The sequence below is a fragment of the Alexandromys fortis genome, unplaced genomic scaffold, assembly GCF_014885135.2.
Source record: "Alexandromys fortis isolate MF-2015 unplaced genomic scaffold, M_Fortis_MF-2015_v1.1 scaffold_29, whole genome shotgun sequence".
Taxonomy (NCBI): domain Eukaryota; kingdom Metazoa; phylum Chordata; class Mammalia; order Rodentia; family Cricetidae; genus Alexandromys; species Alexandromys fortis.
Window position 1 is genome coordinate 13319632 of NW_026067891.1, and position 17268 is coordinate 13336899.

The following is a 17268-nucleotide window of genomic DNA, read 5'->3' on the forward strand; positions in this document are numbered from 1 at the left end:
CCTGAGTGCTGGGATTAAAAGCATGTGTCACTGTGCTTGGCATTGCGTGCCAGAAAGCCTTAATCAGAGTCTAGTTATCAAATAGAAGTAATTAAACCCCATTTCATTTCAGGGTCACAGAATGATGACAAAAGGCAATTCCTGCTGGAGCGACTGCTGGACGCAGTGAAGCAGGTAAGAATGCACACAGCAGCCTTTTGTGTGAATGTCCGAAGGTAACGTAGAAGTCGTTTCTTCCCTTTTATGTGCACAGCTTTATTTTGTGTCTGGGAATGGTTTTGGGTTTGTTTTGAGACTAGGTTCAGCAGGTCACCCAGGGTGGCCTTGAACTCATTAAGTAAGGTATATTGGCCTTGAACTTTCACCTCAGTCTCCCAACTGCTGGAATTACAGCTGAGTACCACCAAGTCCAGCTGTTTCAGAGAATGGCTAAACAAAGAGTTTCCTTAGGGAATGACAGAGCATGGAAGGCAGTAAGAGTAGGGATAGAGGAAGTTATTGGTCTGGAGTTTCAAAGTCTATCCTTTAGCAATGACTGTCTTCATTTCAGAATTTGATTTCCCAGCAGATTTGTTTTAGGGCAGCTCTTCAGAGGTGCTGGCTTGCAGTTACGACTCCCAAAGTACAAACGCCTCTGTTGCCAGCAGCTGTGCTGGCTTCCTGATACGCTGCTGTGGCTGCTGATGCTGGCTTGCCTGACACTGTAATGCTAGCTGTCATCACATGTCAACCTTGTGCTAAGTGCCTTACAGTGAATTCTTCAGCACTGACAGAGGAGTTCCTGTGACTGTTTCTACTCTACAGACCACGGCACTGAGTGAAGCTGGGAGATCAGCAGCTCACTCAAGCATCAGTTAGTAAGGAGACTCAAGAGTCGCTCTCGGGAGGGACTGCTGACTGTTATTGGCATGTGATTACAAGGAGGGAAAGACCTTATAGAGTTTGTGGACTAAATGTTGAAGTGGGGCCAGAGAATCCAATGTTTGCTTGGAAGTTGAGGGAGCCTCGTGTGGTGAATAGGTTGAGGGAGTTCCACATTCTTTTCAGCTGCCAGATTTGTCTGCCTTTTCTGAGTGTGTCCCTGTGCTGATCAGACTTTTGTTAACACGATACAAGCTAGAATTACCTGGGAAGGAGAACCTCAGTTGAGAAAATGCCTTCATCAGGTGGACTGTAGGCGAGTCTGTAGTGTGTTATCTTGATTAATGATTGATGGAGGAGGGCCTCGCTCATAGGGCAGATGCCAACCCTCAGCAGGAGGTTCTGGGTGCTGTTAGAAAGGCTGAGGAAGCCAGGCAGAGTAAGCCAGTGAGCTGTGTGTTCCATGGCTTCTGCTTCAGTTCCTACCTCAGTTTTCTGCACCGATTTCCCTTGGTGATGATTGTGATGTGGACATGTCCGATGAAATAAACCCTTTCTTGCTCGGGTTGCTTTTGGTCATAGAGTTTATAGACCTAAGGTCGTCTCTTCTCCCCTGGAGTCTGGCCCTCCCTCTGCACGGGATGCTGGATGAATCACACTTGTTAGCACATGTAGAGTTTGGTCTGCATTTAATCCAGAGCACAAGACAGCAAGACAAGGAGTGAGTTCAGTGGCTGTACATGTAGCACCTAAAGAAACAGGTTGGGGCTTCTGGTCACAACGTCTCGGTTATTCTGAGGAGTTGAACTGTGACATTTATCTTAAAAAACAGCAAATGTATTTATCTATCATTTACCTACAATTAAAATATACCACTTGGCGTGTCACAAATTCTGATAACAGTATCCTTTTTTGATTGTATGTAGTTTTTAATCCTAAGTCTCATAGGATGCAAGTTCTGTCTTTAACATGGAATAGTGAGCTGGGAGTGTGTACATGTAGGTAATCCCAAGATGGCTGTGAATTGGCCGCAGAGTGAGACTGTCCAGATCAAACCAACAATGACAGAGGTGAAGGTGAGGTGACCGTGTGGACTGGGTTCACGGCTGAAATGGTTAGGGCAGCATTGTAGCTCTGATTTTAAACAGGTAGCTTTCCCATCCCCCCAGCCTGGCAGAGCTGCTCAGCACAACAAGGTGGCTGTCACTTGACACAGTCTAACCCTTTGGGGCTCTGTCAAGAAGAGCCATCTGCACGGGCATGGGGGTTCTCAGCGTCAGAGAGCTCCCTGGTAACTGCAGGGCCTGCGCTCCTGTCTGCCTAGTTTGCCCACTTCCTGGAGTCAAGGGGGAGACTAGGCTTCCTATAAGAGGAGTCTGAGGCCAGAGTGTTGTCTTCTTACCTTTGAAGCCCCAGGGCCTCTGTCCCCGCTGTATCTGAAGGCCTTGTGGGCTGTTCTGTGATGTCTCTGTCTCAGCCTAGCAGCTGACCTCAGCATTCTCTTTCTCTGCAGTGCCAGATCCGCTTTGGAGGGAGAAAGGAGATCGCTTCGGACTCTGACAGCAGGTGAGGTCTTACTTTTTGTTATCCTCATTGTCTTCCTCTCTCTCTCTCTCTCTCTCTCTCTCTCTCTCTCTCTCTCTCTCTCTCTCTCTCTCTCTCTCTCGTTTTTTGAGACAGGTTTCTCTGTAGCTTTGGAGCCTGCCCTGGAACTAGCTCTTGTAGACCAGGCTGGCCTCGAACTCACAGAGATCCGCCTGCATCTGCCTCCCGAGTGCCAGGATTAAAGGCGTGCGCCACCACCACCTGGCTCAATTTTTTTTTTTTTGGTTTATGTATTATAGTATGTGTGAGTGCAACTGCTCATATGCCACAATACATGTATGTAGGTTAGCAACTTTTGGGTGTTGGTTCTCTCCTTCCATCTTAGAATCTGGGGTTGCACTCAGGTTGGACAGGCTTTGGTGGCAAATGCTTTTACCCGCTGAACCATCTCTCCTGAACCCCTAGTACTGTTATGAGCCTTAGCTCTGGCAGTAGTGGGTTTACAGACATGTGCACCATGCTCAGAAAACAGGTGATTTTCAAAAACCACTTTACCGTTTGTGAAAAGGTGCCAAGAACAGAGGCTGCCGTGTCCACCTCTGTGACAGACAGTTGGTTCCACAGTGCGTGTGTGGCCACTGCCTATCAACATGCTTCTAAGTTCCTCTCTTCTCCTTTAGGAATCTGCTCTATTTGAACTACCTTTGTTCACAAAGTTATTTGAACACAAAGTTATTCCAATAATGATTTACAGTTGTGAAAACTCAGAAGCCTAAATAGGAAATAGGTGATTGCCTGGTGGTGAGGGTGCACGCCTTTAAACCCAGCGCAAGGGGACAGAGGCAGGTGGATCTCTGAGTTCAAGGCCAGTTTAGGCAATTTAGCCCCTGTCACAAAGAGAGAGATATAATAGAGAGGGGGAAAGATGCAAAAAGACCTGGATATATAGATAGCTTGGCGTTAGAGCATTTACCTACTGTATATGAAACCCTGTGTACAATCCCAGCAACACAAACATAGCAAAGAAGCAAAAAATGATATTATATAAGATTTCCTTTAAGCAGGAAATGCACGTGTATGTAGCAATATAAAAATTATGTATGTAGGGCCCATGAGATGCCCTGCCACCACACCTGATGAACCCATCCTCAGGAACCACATGGTCTTGCAAGTTGTCCCTTGACTGTCACACATCTGCCATGGCATGTGTGTACATATAGAAACACAGACACATACATGTACATAATAAAATATAATATCAGCGTTATGGATTAAGGTTCTCATTTTGGGATTTAGGGTCTTCCTGCATCAGAAGTGCCTGGAAAGCTTGTAAATTCATGATGGTGATGTCAGTTTCACCCTAGGTCTAAGTGTCAAAGTGTGGTGAGCAGATGAGTGTGTTAGCTTGGAGAGCCCTTGTTTGGTCGGATCTGTGCTTCCTCTTGCCTCAGTCTCCCAGTGCTGGGATCACAGGTGTGCACACCATGCCCAATTGAGAATTTGCATTTTCAGTAAATTTCATCCTCAAAAGAATAACAGGAAATCTGAGTGTGGTGGTCCCTGCCTATAGTTCTAGCATGTGGGAAGTGGAGGCAGGAGGATTATCAATTTAAGGTTATTTTGTCTAGATAGCAATTATATCAAGACCCTGTCTCAAAAAACAAATAAGAGTAAAGAGAACAGCTATAAACTGGCAAGTCTTATGAATGCAGATCTTCTGTCCAGGAGTTGTTTCTGTTCCTGAATTGGGATGCAGAGTTAATTAAGAAGTACTCACCCTAGCCTGACCAGCATGACTTTGTGTAGTGTGTGTGTACAGTGTCTGTGTATGTGTGTGCAGTGTGCGTGTGTGCATGTACATGTATGTGCAGTAATGAGCATATGGTTGCAGTGTGTGTCTGTGTAATGTGTGTGTGTATGTGTGTGTGTGCAGTGTGTGTGCATGTACATGTATGTGCAGTAATGAGCATATGTGTGCAGTGTGTGTCTGTGTAATATATGTATGCATATGTGTGCAGTGTGTGTGCATGTGCGTGTTTCTGTGCAGTGCATGTGTGCACAGTGTGTATAGTGTGCACACATCAGGTCTGTGTGCAGTGTGTGTGTAGTATATGTGTGTTCACTTTCCTCCATCATGTGCTGTTCATTTCCCGAGAGATATCTGTCCTCCGTAGTACAATAAAATCCCCGAGCCAGATATTAGGGGGTGAAAGATCAGAGAAGCAGAGCAACCAGCTCCTAGTTCTCACCCCACAAAATCATCAGAACGAATGGGCTATCCTGTTTCTAGGAATCCTCAGACTGAATGCCTTCTCTGCGAAACTTCAGACTGGATCCTGAGCTTCTGTCTCCTCCTGCCATATATTCTCTCTGTCCAGCCATATCATTTCCCTTCTCCACCGCTTGTTTCTCTTTCTCTTTTAGACTGATTCAATCTCATGTAGCCCAGGTGGCCTCGAACTCACAAAGATCTGTCTGCCTCTGTCTCCCGAGTGTTGGGATTAAATGTGACCGCTACCTGGTCTCTATGGCTAACTAGTGTGGCTAGCTCCACACTTTGATCTTCAGGCAAGCTTTATTTGTTAAAGCACAAACAAAATATCACCACATAATGTCAGATGAATGTGTTCCTACATAACAGCTGCACCTTTTCTTAGGTAAGATCTTAATGTTCGTGTTGGCAAGATGTCTCTGGCTGTGGCACCTTATGACCTGAATTTGATCCCAGATACCCAGAGGTGAAAGAAGAGAACAAACTCTCTATTGTCCTCTGACTTCGACATGCTTGCTATGATTTGTATGCCCACATACACACACACATACACACACACACACCCCTACACCTACACACACACACACACACACACACACAAAACTTAAAAACGCTGTTGAATAGTAGATTTTAAAGTTAGTTCCTGGCTGGAGAAATAGCTCAGCAGGTTAGAGCATTTACTGTTTTTGCAGAGGACCCAAGGTTATTTCTCAACATCTATGTCAGGTGACTCACAACTGCCTATCACTTCAGTACCGGGGATCTTATGTACTCTCCTGGCCTCTGTGGGTACCACACATAAAGGTATGTACACACAGACATACACATACACTTAAAAAAAAAGAAGAAAAAGTTGATTCCGGCTGCTCTGGCTGTTGGCTGTGGCTAGGTATTGGCAGTATTAGTCATCCATTGATGCTGTGTTGACATTGCATCTTTAGGACAGCCTAAACTAGTAACATTTGTGCCTTTTCCAGAGAGGCTAATGATGGTGCCCAGATAGTGTTTGTCAACATTTTGGTTCCTGTGATAGGCTTTCCAAGAGAAGTAAAAAGAGGAAACACGGTGACTCATGGCTTCGGAGGTAATAGTCCCCAGTCACTGTGTCTGGTGCATGATGGTGCAGCAAGCTGCTCGTCCTGCATCTGGGAAGCAGAAAGGGCTCCTGAGAAGGGACAATGCCCCGGTTACCATTATTTTCCAACTAGGTCCTGTTGCGTAAGGTTTCTTGAGTTCTGGCATCTTTGCAAGCTTGCCCGGCTGCAGGAGCCCCCTTCCCCTCTAGAGGGAATGTTGGCTACCATGGGGAGACAGGAGTCTTGCAGCTACTCCCTGGTCTGCATTTGGCCTGCCTACTGTCTTGAGCTCTACTTCACACAGTGTAGCCTCTCCTTTTCTCCCTTGGTAGCTATTTGGATGACCTGCCTGGACTAGATGAGCATTCTCTCTCTGGCACTCCTTCCTAAGCTCTCTCTGCGTCCAGACACGCCAGCTCCCTCAGCCTTTTCTCAGAACACTTGACTTTGTTTACTTCCTTTTGCCCATCACCCCCTCCTGGCAGCTTCAAGGTCTATAGCGAATGAAACGATCTGAGGCTTCAGAACAGCAGGAGGTCACCTGTGACCATGGACTCAGCCACCCATCTGCAGTCTGGGACCTGGCAAGGGGAATGCTGCTGCGCAGCTCTCTCCTTTTGGTTTGCTCTGGGACTCCAGCCCATGGGACTGTGCATGACCAGGATGGGTCTCTAGACTACTTTTCCATGGTGATTCTAAATCTAGTCACGTTGACACTGAGGATTAGTCACTCACCAGGAGTGGTATAGCCTGGAGCAGCAAGCTCTGGGATCCCCTGGATGACTTCCCGAGGAAGTAGGCACTCAGGGTCCAGTTAGGAGTAAGGTCTTCTTTTTCCACTTGGGCTCTCGCCTGGCTTACCTCAGCCTTAGCATTTCATGGGCCTTGTTCACTGTGAAGAGTACCCGCCATGGAGGAATGCTCATTTCACACCACGTCAGGGGAAACCCTTTCCCTTTGGGAATTATAGGCTGGGTTGGCCTCTGCTTTCTGAGTGCCAGATTAAAGGTGTGTGCCACCACTACCTGGTTGCATTTTCCCATTTTAAATGCCTCTGTATTTGTCATGTGACTTTTATCTTTAGTGTGTCTCATGCTTCCCACCAGCCTCTCTTTAGTCAAAGGTGTTAACTGGATGCCATATTCTTATTGGCCTGGGAAAAACTTCTGGGTTTGGTTAATTGGATCTGACACTTCCCTCACATAGGTTTTTAATTTTTATTTTTTACTTTACATTGATGATAGAACCAAGAGTCTCACACTTGCTATACAGGTATTCTACTATAGGGGTAAGCCACCAGCCCTGTATCTTTTTGTTTATTAACCAGATTAGAAAAAATATTTTGTACATATGATACTGGGAATGTAATCCAAGAGCTTACATGTGTTATGTAGGTGTTCTACATCCTCAGCCCAGGGTAGCCTGGTCTTACTGTGTAACCCAGGCTAATCTTGAACAGGTGGCCTCTTACCTCCTTCTCCCTGTGCTAGCAAAACAAGCATGTACTAGCATACTCAGCTATGAGTTGATTCCTTCCTGGAAAAAGAGTATTTTTAGCAGATGTAGAACTCTTGGATATTTAAGAAATCTGAGCACATTTTCATACCTAAATTTAAATAAACATTTGTCTAGGGTGTAAATGATGGTTGCTGAGAAGGAGCACAGTGGACGCATGCAAACCTCATTTTTCTAGACTCCTCATGTTTATTTGGTGATGATGAGAGGCAACTAGCATGCAGCCTGGTCTCTGGAGTCTACATACCTTCAGGCCTACCGTGGGCACAAGTTACTGCAACTGGGTGTGTAATTTTGAGCTGCACTTGTCTCTCCAAGCCTCTCCTGTGATAGACACACCAGAGGATGTGGACTAGGGTGGTCCTTATCTACAGTGGCATTTGCTGGGCACACTTAGGAAGAACTTAATGGATTCAACGTTTTTGCTGTGTAGACAGGCTCACGTCGAACTCACAGAGATCCACTTGCCTCTGCCTCCTGAGTACTGGGATTAAAGTGTGTGCCACCATGCCCAGCCTACATTTTTGCTTTATGCCAGGGCACACCTGCATTTTTGGGTAGTTAATTAAAATTCAGAGGACTCTTGGTATCCTGCTGCTGAGGGGGTGTTGGAGGACACTGTTCCATGTTTGAGACGCCGTATGAGAGGACGGTTGCCTTCAGAACACTGAGTTGAGTTTGGACATGTAAATTGTGGTGACAATCACAGTGACATATAATTAGATGGTACAGAGGTGACCATAGCATTAGTGAATAAATGGGTGGGTGGAGGGGCTACAGGTTGTGCTTGGGCAGAGGTAACATTCAATATGAAGGTACAAGGAAAGGGTAAAGTGGATGGACGTACGAACTTGTGTGTTGTACATACCTCTCTGCTGTCCTGGAAAAATGTGCTGGTGGATTTTCTGTCAATTTCCACAAGGTAGGGTTATCTGGGAAGAGGGAACCTTAGTTGAGAGAATGCCTCCCTCAGAGTCAAGTCTGTGGGATATTTCCTTGATTGGTGACTAATGGAGGAGGGCCATCCCTGGACAGGTGGTGCCGGGTTATGTTGACAGAGGTTTCTGACTCCCCTGGTCCTGTAGCCATTCAGTCCTAAAGAAACACACAGAGGTCTACATTAATTATAAACTGGTTGGCCTATTTGCTCAGGCTTCTTATTAACTAATTCTTACATCTTAAATTGGCCCATTATTCTGTCTATGTTAGCTACATGGCTTGGTACCTTTTTCAGTGAGGCATTCTCATCTTCCTTGGCGGCTGGGTGACAACTGCAGACTGGCTCTTTCCTCTTCCCAGAATTCTCCCATTCTGGTCGTCCTGCCTCTACTTCCTGCCTGGTTGCCCTGCCTATACTTCCTGCCTGGGCACTAGCCAATCAGTGTTTTATTAAAATACAAGTGGCAGGATAAAAGACCATTGTCCCACAACAGGGTTACATAAAGAAGCAAACTGAGGGGCTGGAGTGATGGCTCAGTGGTTAAGAGCATTGTCTGCTCTTACAAAGGTCCTGAGTTCAATTCCCGGCAACCACATGGTGGCTCACAACCATCTGTAATGAGGTCTTGTGCCAAAATCTGGGCTGTAGACATACACACAGACAGAATATTGCATACATAATAAATAAATAAATAAATAAATAAATAAATAAATAAAACGAACCAAGCTGAGCAAGCCATGGGGGCATATCAGTAAGCATCATTGAGGGTATTTGAGCGATGTTATGGAAATCTAAGTCAGTGTAGTGGAAATTTCATAAAATATATGAAAGCAATCTTAATGAAGTGTTCTAATAATGGGGGATATGGAGTCCCAACCGACCATCTCTTGTTACCAAATGAGTCTTCAAGTATAGTTACTGCATTGCGTTCAGTTGAGTTGTTGGCCTGGCCAAGAGAGTCCCGTGGAAATCCCCAGACAACCAAGGCTGTTGCTAAAACAGTGAGTTGTTCACAAACTGACAATGGAGCCCCATTGCCTAGGCCAACACCCACACAGCTATTCCACATGGAGAATCCGAGCTGATGCCTGCATGGAGGCTTCACTCCTGTGTCTAGTCTCTTCAGTATGGGAAAGAGAAACAGAAACACCAGCACAGTCACAAAACTCTGTACCAACAATTTGTCCTGCATTCATGACATTGTCTAAGGCAGTGGTGGCACAGGACTTGAGTAGCCAACCAGTGTCTGATTTGTTGTAATGCTCCACTCCACAGGTAGAACCCATTCACCAAGAACTGTGAACTAGATAGCCCAGAGACCTACAGTAAAACCAAACACGACTTGTCTTTAAAAAAAAAAAAGTATAGCCGGCTGGGCAGTGGTGGCGCATGCCTTTAATCCCAGCACTGGGAGGCAGAGGCAGCCAGATCTCTGTGAGTTCAAGGCCAGCCTGGACTTCAAGAGCTAGTTCCAGGACAGGCTCCAAAGCTTCAGAGAAACCCTGTTTCGAAAAACAAAACAAAAATCAATAAAATGACTCTCTCTCTCTCTTGTGTGCACATGTATGCTTATGTGTGTGTGTGTGTGTGTGTGTGTGTGTGTGTGTGTTTGAGACATGGTTTTTCTGGTTATCCCTGACTGTTGACAGAGGTTTTTGTCCCGCCCGGTCCTGTAATCATTCAGTCCCAAAGAGACACACAGAGGTCTATATTAATTATAAACTGGTTGGCCTATTAGCTCAGGCTTCTTATCAACTCTTATAACTCATATTAACCCATAATTCTTATCTCTGTTAGCCACATGGCTTGGTACCTTTTATCAGTGAGGCATTCTTATCTTGCTCCCTCTGTATCTGGGTGACGACTGTAGACTGACCCTTTTCTCTTCCCAGAATTTTCCTGTTCTTGTCACCCCACCTCTACTTCCTGCCTGGCTACTGGCCAATCAGTGCCTTATTAAAGCAATACAACTGATAAATCTTTACAGGATACAAGATCATCATTGTCCCACAGAACCTGGAAATACCTCTGTAGACCAGATTGATCTCAAACTCATAGACATCCCCCTGTCTCTGCCTCCTGGGTGCTGGGATTAAAGGTGTGTTCCATTACTACCCAGCTAATAAAATGACTTCTAATGATGTTCAGCTGTACTCAGACCAGTGCGTTATTCTGTCATCATCAGAGAAGTTTCCCCTCGCAGCAGACAGAGACCACAGGCAGGCATGTGGAAAGAGAGTCCTTAGAACACATACCTCTAAATGGAGGTCTCCATCAAATCCCTCTCAGAGCTCAGAGAACTCTAAGGAAGAGGAGCAGAAAGAGTCTAAGAGTCAGAGTGGCTGGAGGACACCAGGAGAACTAGCCACGCTTAATCAGCCGAGCAAGGTGCACATGAACTCACAGAGACTGAACTGCAAGCATGGGGCCTACATGGGTCTGTACCAGGTTTTCTGCATATATTTTATAGCTTTTGGCATAGTATTTTTATGTGACTCCTGAGTGTGGGAATGAGTGGGTCCTGTGCTCTTGGGTTTTCTTCCTTCTGTTGGGATGCCTTGTCCAGCTGCGATGTGATGGTTTTTGCGTCATCGTATTATATTTTATTTTGTCATGTTGGTTGTCTTGGAAGACCATTCTTGTGAGGGACAGAGAGGAAGTGGTGGTGAAGAGAGTTGTAACTGGAGTTAGTGATGGGAACATAGTGTGACAGTGAGCACTGCTGCGTTCTCTGCAGCTGCCTGCAATTCCCGTCGCTGTGCTTCCTCCGTACTGCACTGTAAGTTCTGCCCTTTCTCCCTTATCATAGCATCAGAAAAGAGACTAAGACAGGAACGACGCAAGCTCTTTTAGTAACCGTATTATTTATTATTTGGTAACTTATTGCAAAGAGCATCTTACAGTCTGGACTTGCTTTGGACTCCCTGTGTAGCTAAGGATGACCTTCCTGCCTTTACCTCCTGAGGCTGTGATTACAGGCCTACACCATCATGCAGTTTAGGTGGTGCTGAAGATGGAACCCAGGGCTTTGAGCATACTTGACAAGCATTCTGCAACTGAGCCATATCCCCAACCTCACCTTCTATATTTGTTCAGAGTTTTGCTGGAGGTGGAATTCCAAAAGTACTATCTCTTCTGGTCATGCTGTAAAGCTGTTGGGAAGGACATTAAGAAAACTAATGTGGTAGCTGAGGATCAGCTCAGTCTGTGAAGTGCTTGCTGTACAAGCATGGGGACCTGAGTTCTGGTCGTCAGCACCAGCACACAAAGCTGGGCATAGTAGCGCATGCCTGTGATCCCAGTTATGGGAGACACACTGCAGGACCCCTGGAGTCTGCCTGCCAGCTAACCTAGCAGAACCGTGAGTTCCAGTTTTAGTGGAAGAGCCTGTCTCAAATGCAAGGTGGATAGTTCCCAAAGAATTACAACCAAGGTTGACCTCGGGCCTCTAGATGCACATAAACCACTTCACACAGACACACACAGAGCACACACACATATATAAAATATACATGCACATACATATACACCCACATACACAAGCACACACTTCTACATACACACATACATGAGCATAAACACACAGATGCATTTTTTCAACTTAGAGTCTCTTCCAAATGACTCTTATCTTGTGTCAAGTTGACATGAAAGTAGCCAGCATATTCATTTTTCTTTACTTAAAATAGTAACACTTGGGCTATCAAGATGGCCCAGCAGGTACAGGCCCTTGCCACCATGCCTCATGATCCAAGTTTGATCCTTGGGACCTACAAGTTGTCTCCTGACTTATGCATGTGTGCTGTGTCATGTGTGGGTATGCATGTACACAAAGTAATTAAACTGCAATAAAATAACTTTTGATGTTTTTTGCAGTATTTTGTTTTATAAGCATTTTTTGCATATTTATTTTCTGTATGGACATATGTGGAGGTTAGCAGACAATTTTGGGGAGTTTGTTCTCTCCTCCATTTGAATCCTTAGAACTGAACTCAAGTTGTCAAGCTTGGGTGCAGGTCCTTTTCCCACTGAGCCATGTACTGGCCTGAAACATGCTACTCTCCATCTGGATATTTGCTTGTTTTAATTTAACATTTTAAAGTAAAGCTTAAAAAACATTATTTTCAAGCTGAGCATGATAGCTCATATCTATAATCTTAGCAGTCAAAAGGCTGGGGAGGTGGTTGCTGAGACTTGAAGCTGGCCTTCATTACATAGTGAGTTTGAAGTTAGCCTGGGCTACCTAGAAAGAGCCTGTTCTCCCCACCCCCCTTTTTTATAACGGTTCTAGAGTTCTTCATGTAGACCAGTCTGCCCTTGAACTCAGAGAAATCTGCCTGCCTCTACCTGCTGAGCACTGGGATTAAAGGTGTGTGCTGCCACAACTGGTATAAGTGCCTTAAAAAATAAAACAGGGGCTGGAGGGATGGCTCAGTGGTTAAGAGCACTTGTTCTTGCAGAGGATCTGGGTTCAGTTCCTGGCACCCACATGGTCCTTCACAACCATCTAATTCCAATTCCAGGTGATCTGACGCTCCTCTGCTGACATCTGTGGCACCAGGCACCAGCATGTGGTGCAATCATACATGCTGGCAAAACTTCTGTACACAAAAAAGAGATCTAAAAAAAAACTAAAACAAGTCGGGTGGTGGTGGTGCACGCCTTTAATCCCAGCACTCAGGAGGCAGAGGCAGGCGGATCTCTGTGAGTTCGAGACCAGCCTGGTCTACAAGAGCTAGTTCCAGGACAGGCTCCAAAACCACAGAGAAACCCTGTCTCGAAAAACCAAAAAAAAAAAAAAAAAAAAAAAAAAACCCAAAAAATTAAAACAAAATGCTCAAGCTCCCTACATGTTTTAGTTATTCCCCCTCATTTCTGCCTTCAAACAAAGCTTGTTCAATCTTTATGATTGAGTAGTGGTATTCTGGCCTTTTTCAGTGCCTCAGAGAAGGAGTGAATTCAGGAAAATGTGAAGGCAAGAGCCCAGCTAGTCATTGTTTCGCTGGGTGGTTCTACTCAGAGCTGGAGTTCAGTGCCCGGCACAGAGACATGGACTTAGTCTCAGCCCCTGCTGTCTTTTCACTGCCCCACCTGCCAGCTCAGCTGCTCAGCTGCTCCTGTGCATGTTTTCAGGGCTGAACAGATACACTGCCATTTGTTTAGCTGCTTCCTTTAGTGCTAAGCATTTAGAACTACCTTTCCAGTAGTGTAAATAACACCGTTTTTATTATTCAATCTTTATCTCATGTAGATTGTAGTCTAGTGTGTGTTTGTGTGTGTTTGCTAATGAAGTTCATGGGCAAAGGGTCATACATGTAGGACATGACCCTTTTCAAATGGTCATCATGTCCTGCCTTGGTTTGAGCAAGGGTATCAGACAGACTTCATCTTACCTCTATGCTAGCCAGTGCTTTCATTGGTTGATTTTAGGGATGCTATTGACTCTGTCCCAGTTAACATTGGAGCTTTACAAACAGGGTCAGTCTTGTTCAGTTTTGAGGTTGCATTTGGTTTTCTCAAAAGGGTCTCTGTGTGGGGCTGAGATGTCAGTCTGTGGTAGAGTTTTTGCCTAGCATGCTTGAGGTCTTAGGTTTAATTCTTAGAACCATCACCAACACGTCCTCCTCCACCACCTCCTCTACCTCCTCCACCTTTACCCCCAGAAGCTAGGAATGGTGGGTGATGTCTGTAACTTCTGCAGTTGGGAGTTGAGGCAGAGAAAATGCCATGAGTTTGAAGCTAACAAAGTGAGTTCCAATCCAGCACAGATAACAGAATGAGTCTTTGCCTGAAGAAAAACCAAACTCTCTCCCAAAGCCCTCAAGGGCTGGGGATGTAGCCTAGAAATGGAGCATTTGCCCCTATTATTCCGGAGTATCTGCAGCGTGCTGCCTTTGTTGTTGTTGTCGTTTGCTGATTGACACATGCCAGGGCCATTTGGAAAGAGGAAACCTCAGCTGAGAAATAGCCTCCCTCAACTTGGCCTGGAGGCAGGTCTACGGGACATTTTATTGATTAATAACCAGTGTGGGTGGACCAAGCCCACTGTGTGTGCCACCTCTGGACAGGTGTATCTGGGTTCTCTAAGAAAAACAGACTGAGAAAACCAGTAAGCGGCATTCTTCCTTTGCCTCTGCTTCCTTGCGTGATGAAGTAAACTCCTCCCCAGATTGCTTTTGGTCATGGCAGTCAGTACAGAAATGGAAAGGTAAGGAAGGACACTGCAAAGAAGCCTTTATTTTATTTATTTAATTTTTATTTTTATATGTTTCGAGACAGGTTTTTCTGTGTAGTCCTGGCTGTCCTGGAACTCTCTATATAGACCAGGCTGGCCTTGAACTCGAATCTGCATGCCTCTGCCTCCCGAGTGCTGGATTTGAAGGGCTGTACCACCATGCCCAGGTTTATTTCTTTGAGACAGAGTCTCATGTAGCCCATGCTGGTTTCAGCTGGATATGTAGTTGAAGCTGACCTTGAGTTTCTGATCCTCCATGGCACGAACTGTGACGTGACACAAACCACCTTTCCTGGTTTTGTGTGGCGGACTGAGCTCAGCTTTGTTTATGTTAAATAGTACTTCATTTAGCGATTCATTCTGTGAACAGCTGTTTGCCTGCAAACCTGAGTGATGTTACTGAATGATGCTTTTTTTTTAAAAAAAACTAAGAGCCTGTTATTAAGAGCCTCACTCATTAATACATCCCAACTCATTAACTTGGAATGTAAGTTGGATATGATACAATGCCAGTGAGGTCGTCAGCCTTTCACAGTGAACTTCTGGGAAATACAGATTCAGCTAAGAAAAATACATGGACAAAAGCAGGTGCTTCTTTGATCTTGTAGGAATTAGCACCGTACAAGCAAGGGCAGGAAACAGTGGAAACCTTCCCTGACCTGGCCATGCAGGGAGCCTCTCTGTGTGCCCACACCTTAAAGGATAAACTCTTGTGTGTGTCCACACCCCTAAAGGGTAGACTCCTGTATGTGCCCACACCCCTAAAGGGTAGACTGTGTGTGCAGGTACCCCTTCTCTGACTCCCTGGTCCTAGGGACTTAAGTTACAAGCTATGAGAGCTCCCCTGAGATGTGTCTCTCACTGAATTATACAGTCCCAACCCTGTGTTCTCCACCCCAAGGGGAAGGACCATTTGGATCACATTGTCTGCAGTGTGGGGGCAGTGCTCAGTCAGCAGGAGAGACATGGAACTCCAATACCAACTACTAAGAGTGCCTTAGAAAGGAACACAGGGTAAAAGCACCCAGGAATGTTGTAATGCGTCCCCAGCACCCTGGCCGCCTGCTAGCTTATGCCCCAAAATAATTACACGGACACTGTATTCTTTTAAACACTGCTTGGCCCATTAACTCTTGGCTCATTATAGGCTAATTCTCATGTCCCGATCAACCCATCTCTAATACTCTGTGTAGCATCAATCTTACCGGGAAAGATTCAGCATGTCTGACCTGGCAGCTTGCTTCATGGCGTCTGCCTGGGAAAGGGGAGCATGGCCTCTGAGCTCACTTCCTTTCCTCCCAGCATTCTGTTCTGCCTAATCCACCCACCTAAGGAATGGCCTATCAAAATGGGCCAAGGCAGTTTGTTTATTACCAACGACTTTCCTCCATCACATTCCTGGAGGGATGTGTAGACAGTTGAATACTAGATCATGAGTAGACACATGCCTAAGTTAAATAGAGAGGTTCACAGGGACCTAGAGGATGTTGACATGGACTCGTCTCTGACTTGGCATTGTGATAAGTCATTATAGGAGTAGCACTAACCTGGGTGTTTCTGCTGTTAGCATAGTTGTGACCTCTGTGTGTTTGGGAGGTTGGGCTGCTGATGCAACTGGACCCTCCAAAACACAGGCTTGCTGCTTGCCTGCTTTCATTCCCCTAAGGGGCCTGGTTTTATCTGGGGTTGGCCAGGCAGTTACTGACCTATGCTTTGGAGCCATGCAAACTGCTAGGGACTGTTAAATGGGTGGTTGAGTTTGCAGAGATTCCTTTTAAGCTAGGGGCCTCCATTAATTACAAAGAATCCTCAACCTTGTCTAGAGTTGTTTCTCCTAAGACAGCGCCCTTGTCTTGCTCTAACTTTGGTTTCTGTAGATTTCAGATAATTCTGTGTCTGTCCCAGCTTTCAGGAAGCCCTCAAACACTTGCATGCCTGTTTGTCATAGAGGAGTGGCAGACATATGGCTAATGTTTAGGAGTGACAACTGCCCCACAACGAGGGTTGTCTCATTGTGGGTAGATCCTGGGACTCGTGCTTTGTAAGCACTGGGGAGCTTACATGCTAGCTACTGGTGTTTCGGGAAAGACCATCCGAGAGGCCAGGAATTGAGCTGGAGATAGATAATAGAACCTACCCCATCAGGGAGTTAGATCTGGAGATAATAGAACCTACCCCATCAGGGCTCCTAGCATTGTTGGGGAGTTACTGAGGCAATAAATGTGAAAATGTTTTATCACCCATATAGCGACAGCCCCCTGGAGCGGGACTGTGTCAGATATGGTGATGGGTGGAGCAGATATCCTTGAAGTTAGTCAAAGTTGAGCCAGGTGATGGGGGTGTTTGGGGGGGTGTCTTTGCACTGGGCCCCTCTCCCTAATTTGCTGCCTTTTTTTGTCATATTGAGGCTACTGCCATCCGATCACAGAATGTTGGCCGGGCTGTGCCTATTTCCAGTCCCCATGCCACCTTTGTCTAATTTCTTTCAATTTCTGAGGCACTGAAATGTTTCGTGTGGTCTCTGGCCTTACTTTTCTCAGTTAGAACAGTGCAGAGGCTTTGGGGTAGGGCCCTTTCTGTGTCTTCTACTCTGTTGTGATTCTTTTCTTAAATCACTATCTTTCTGTCTGTTTATCTATCTATCTATCTATCTATCTATCTATCTATCTATCTATCTATCTATCTACCTACCTACCTATCTATCTATCTATCTATCTATCTATCTATCTATCTATCTAGTTTTGAGGCAGGTCTCAGTAAGTAACCTTGTCTGGTCTCTCTCTCTCTCTCTCTCTCTCTCTCTCTCTCTCTCTCTCTCTCTCTCTCT

General features: G+C 45.6%; 1 protein-coding gene across 1 annotated transcript in view; it reads left to right on the forward strand.

The window, feature by feature from the left end:
- The window catches only part of LOC126498141 (sorting nexin-29-like), a 64562-nt gene that overhangs the window by 16608 nt on the left and 30686 nt on the right, over window positions 1-17268 (forward strand). The window contains exons 2-3 of the mRNA XM_050136491.1: window positions 113-174; window positions 2375-2427. Coding sequence (XP_049992448.1) covers window positions 113-174; window positions 2375-2427 — 115 coding nt within the window. The remainder of the gene's footprint in view (window positions 1-112; window positions 175-2374; window positions 2428-17268) is intronic.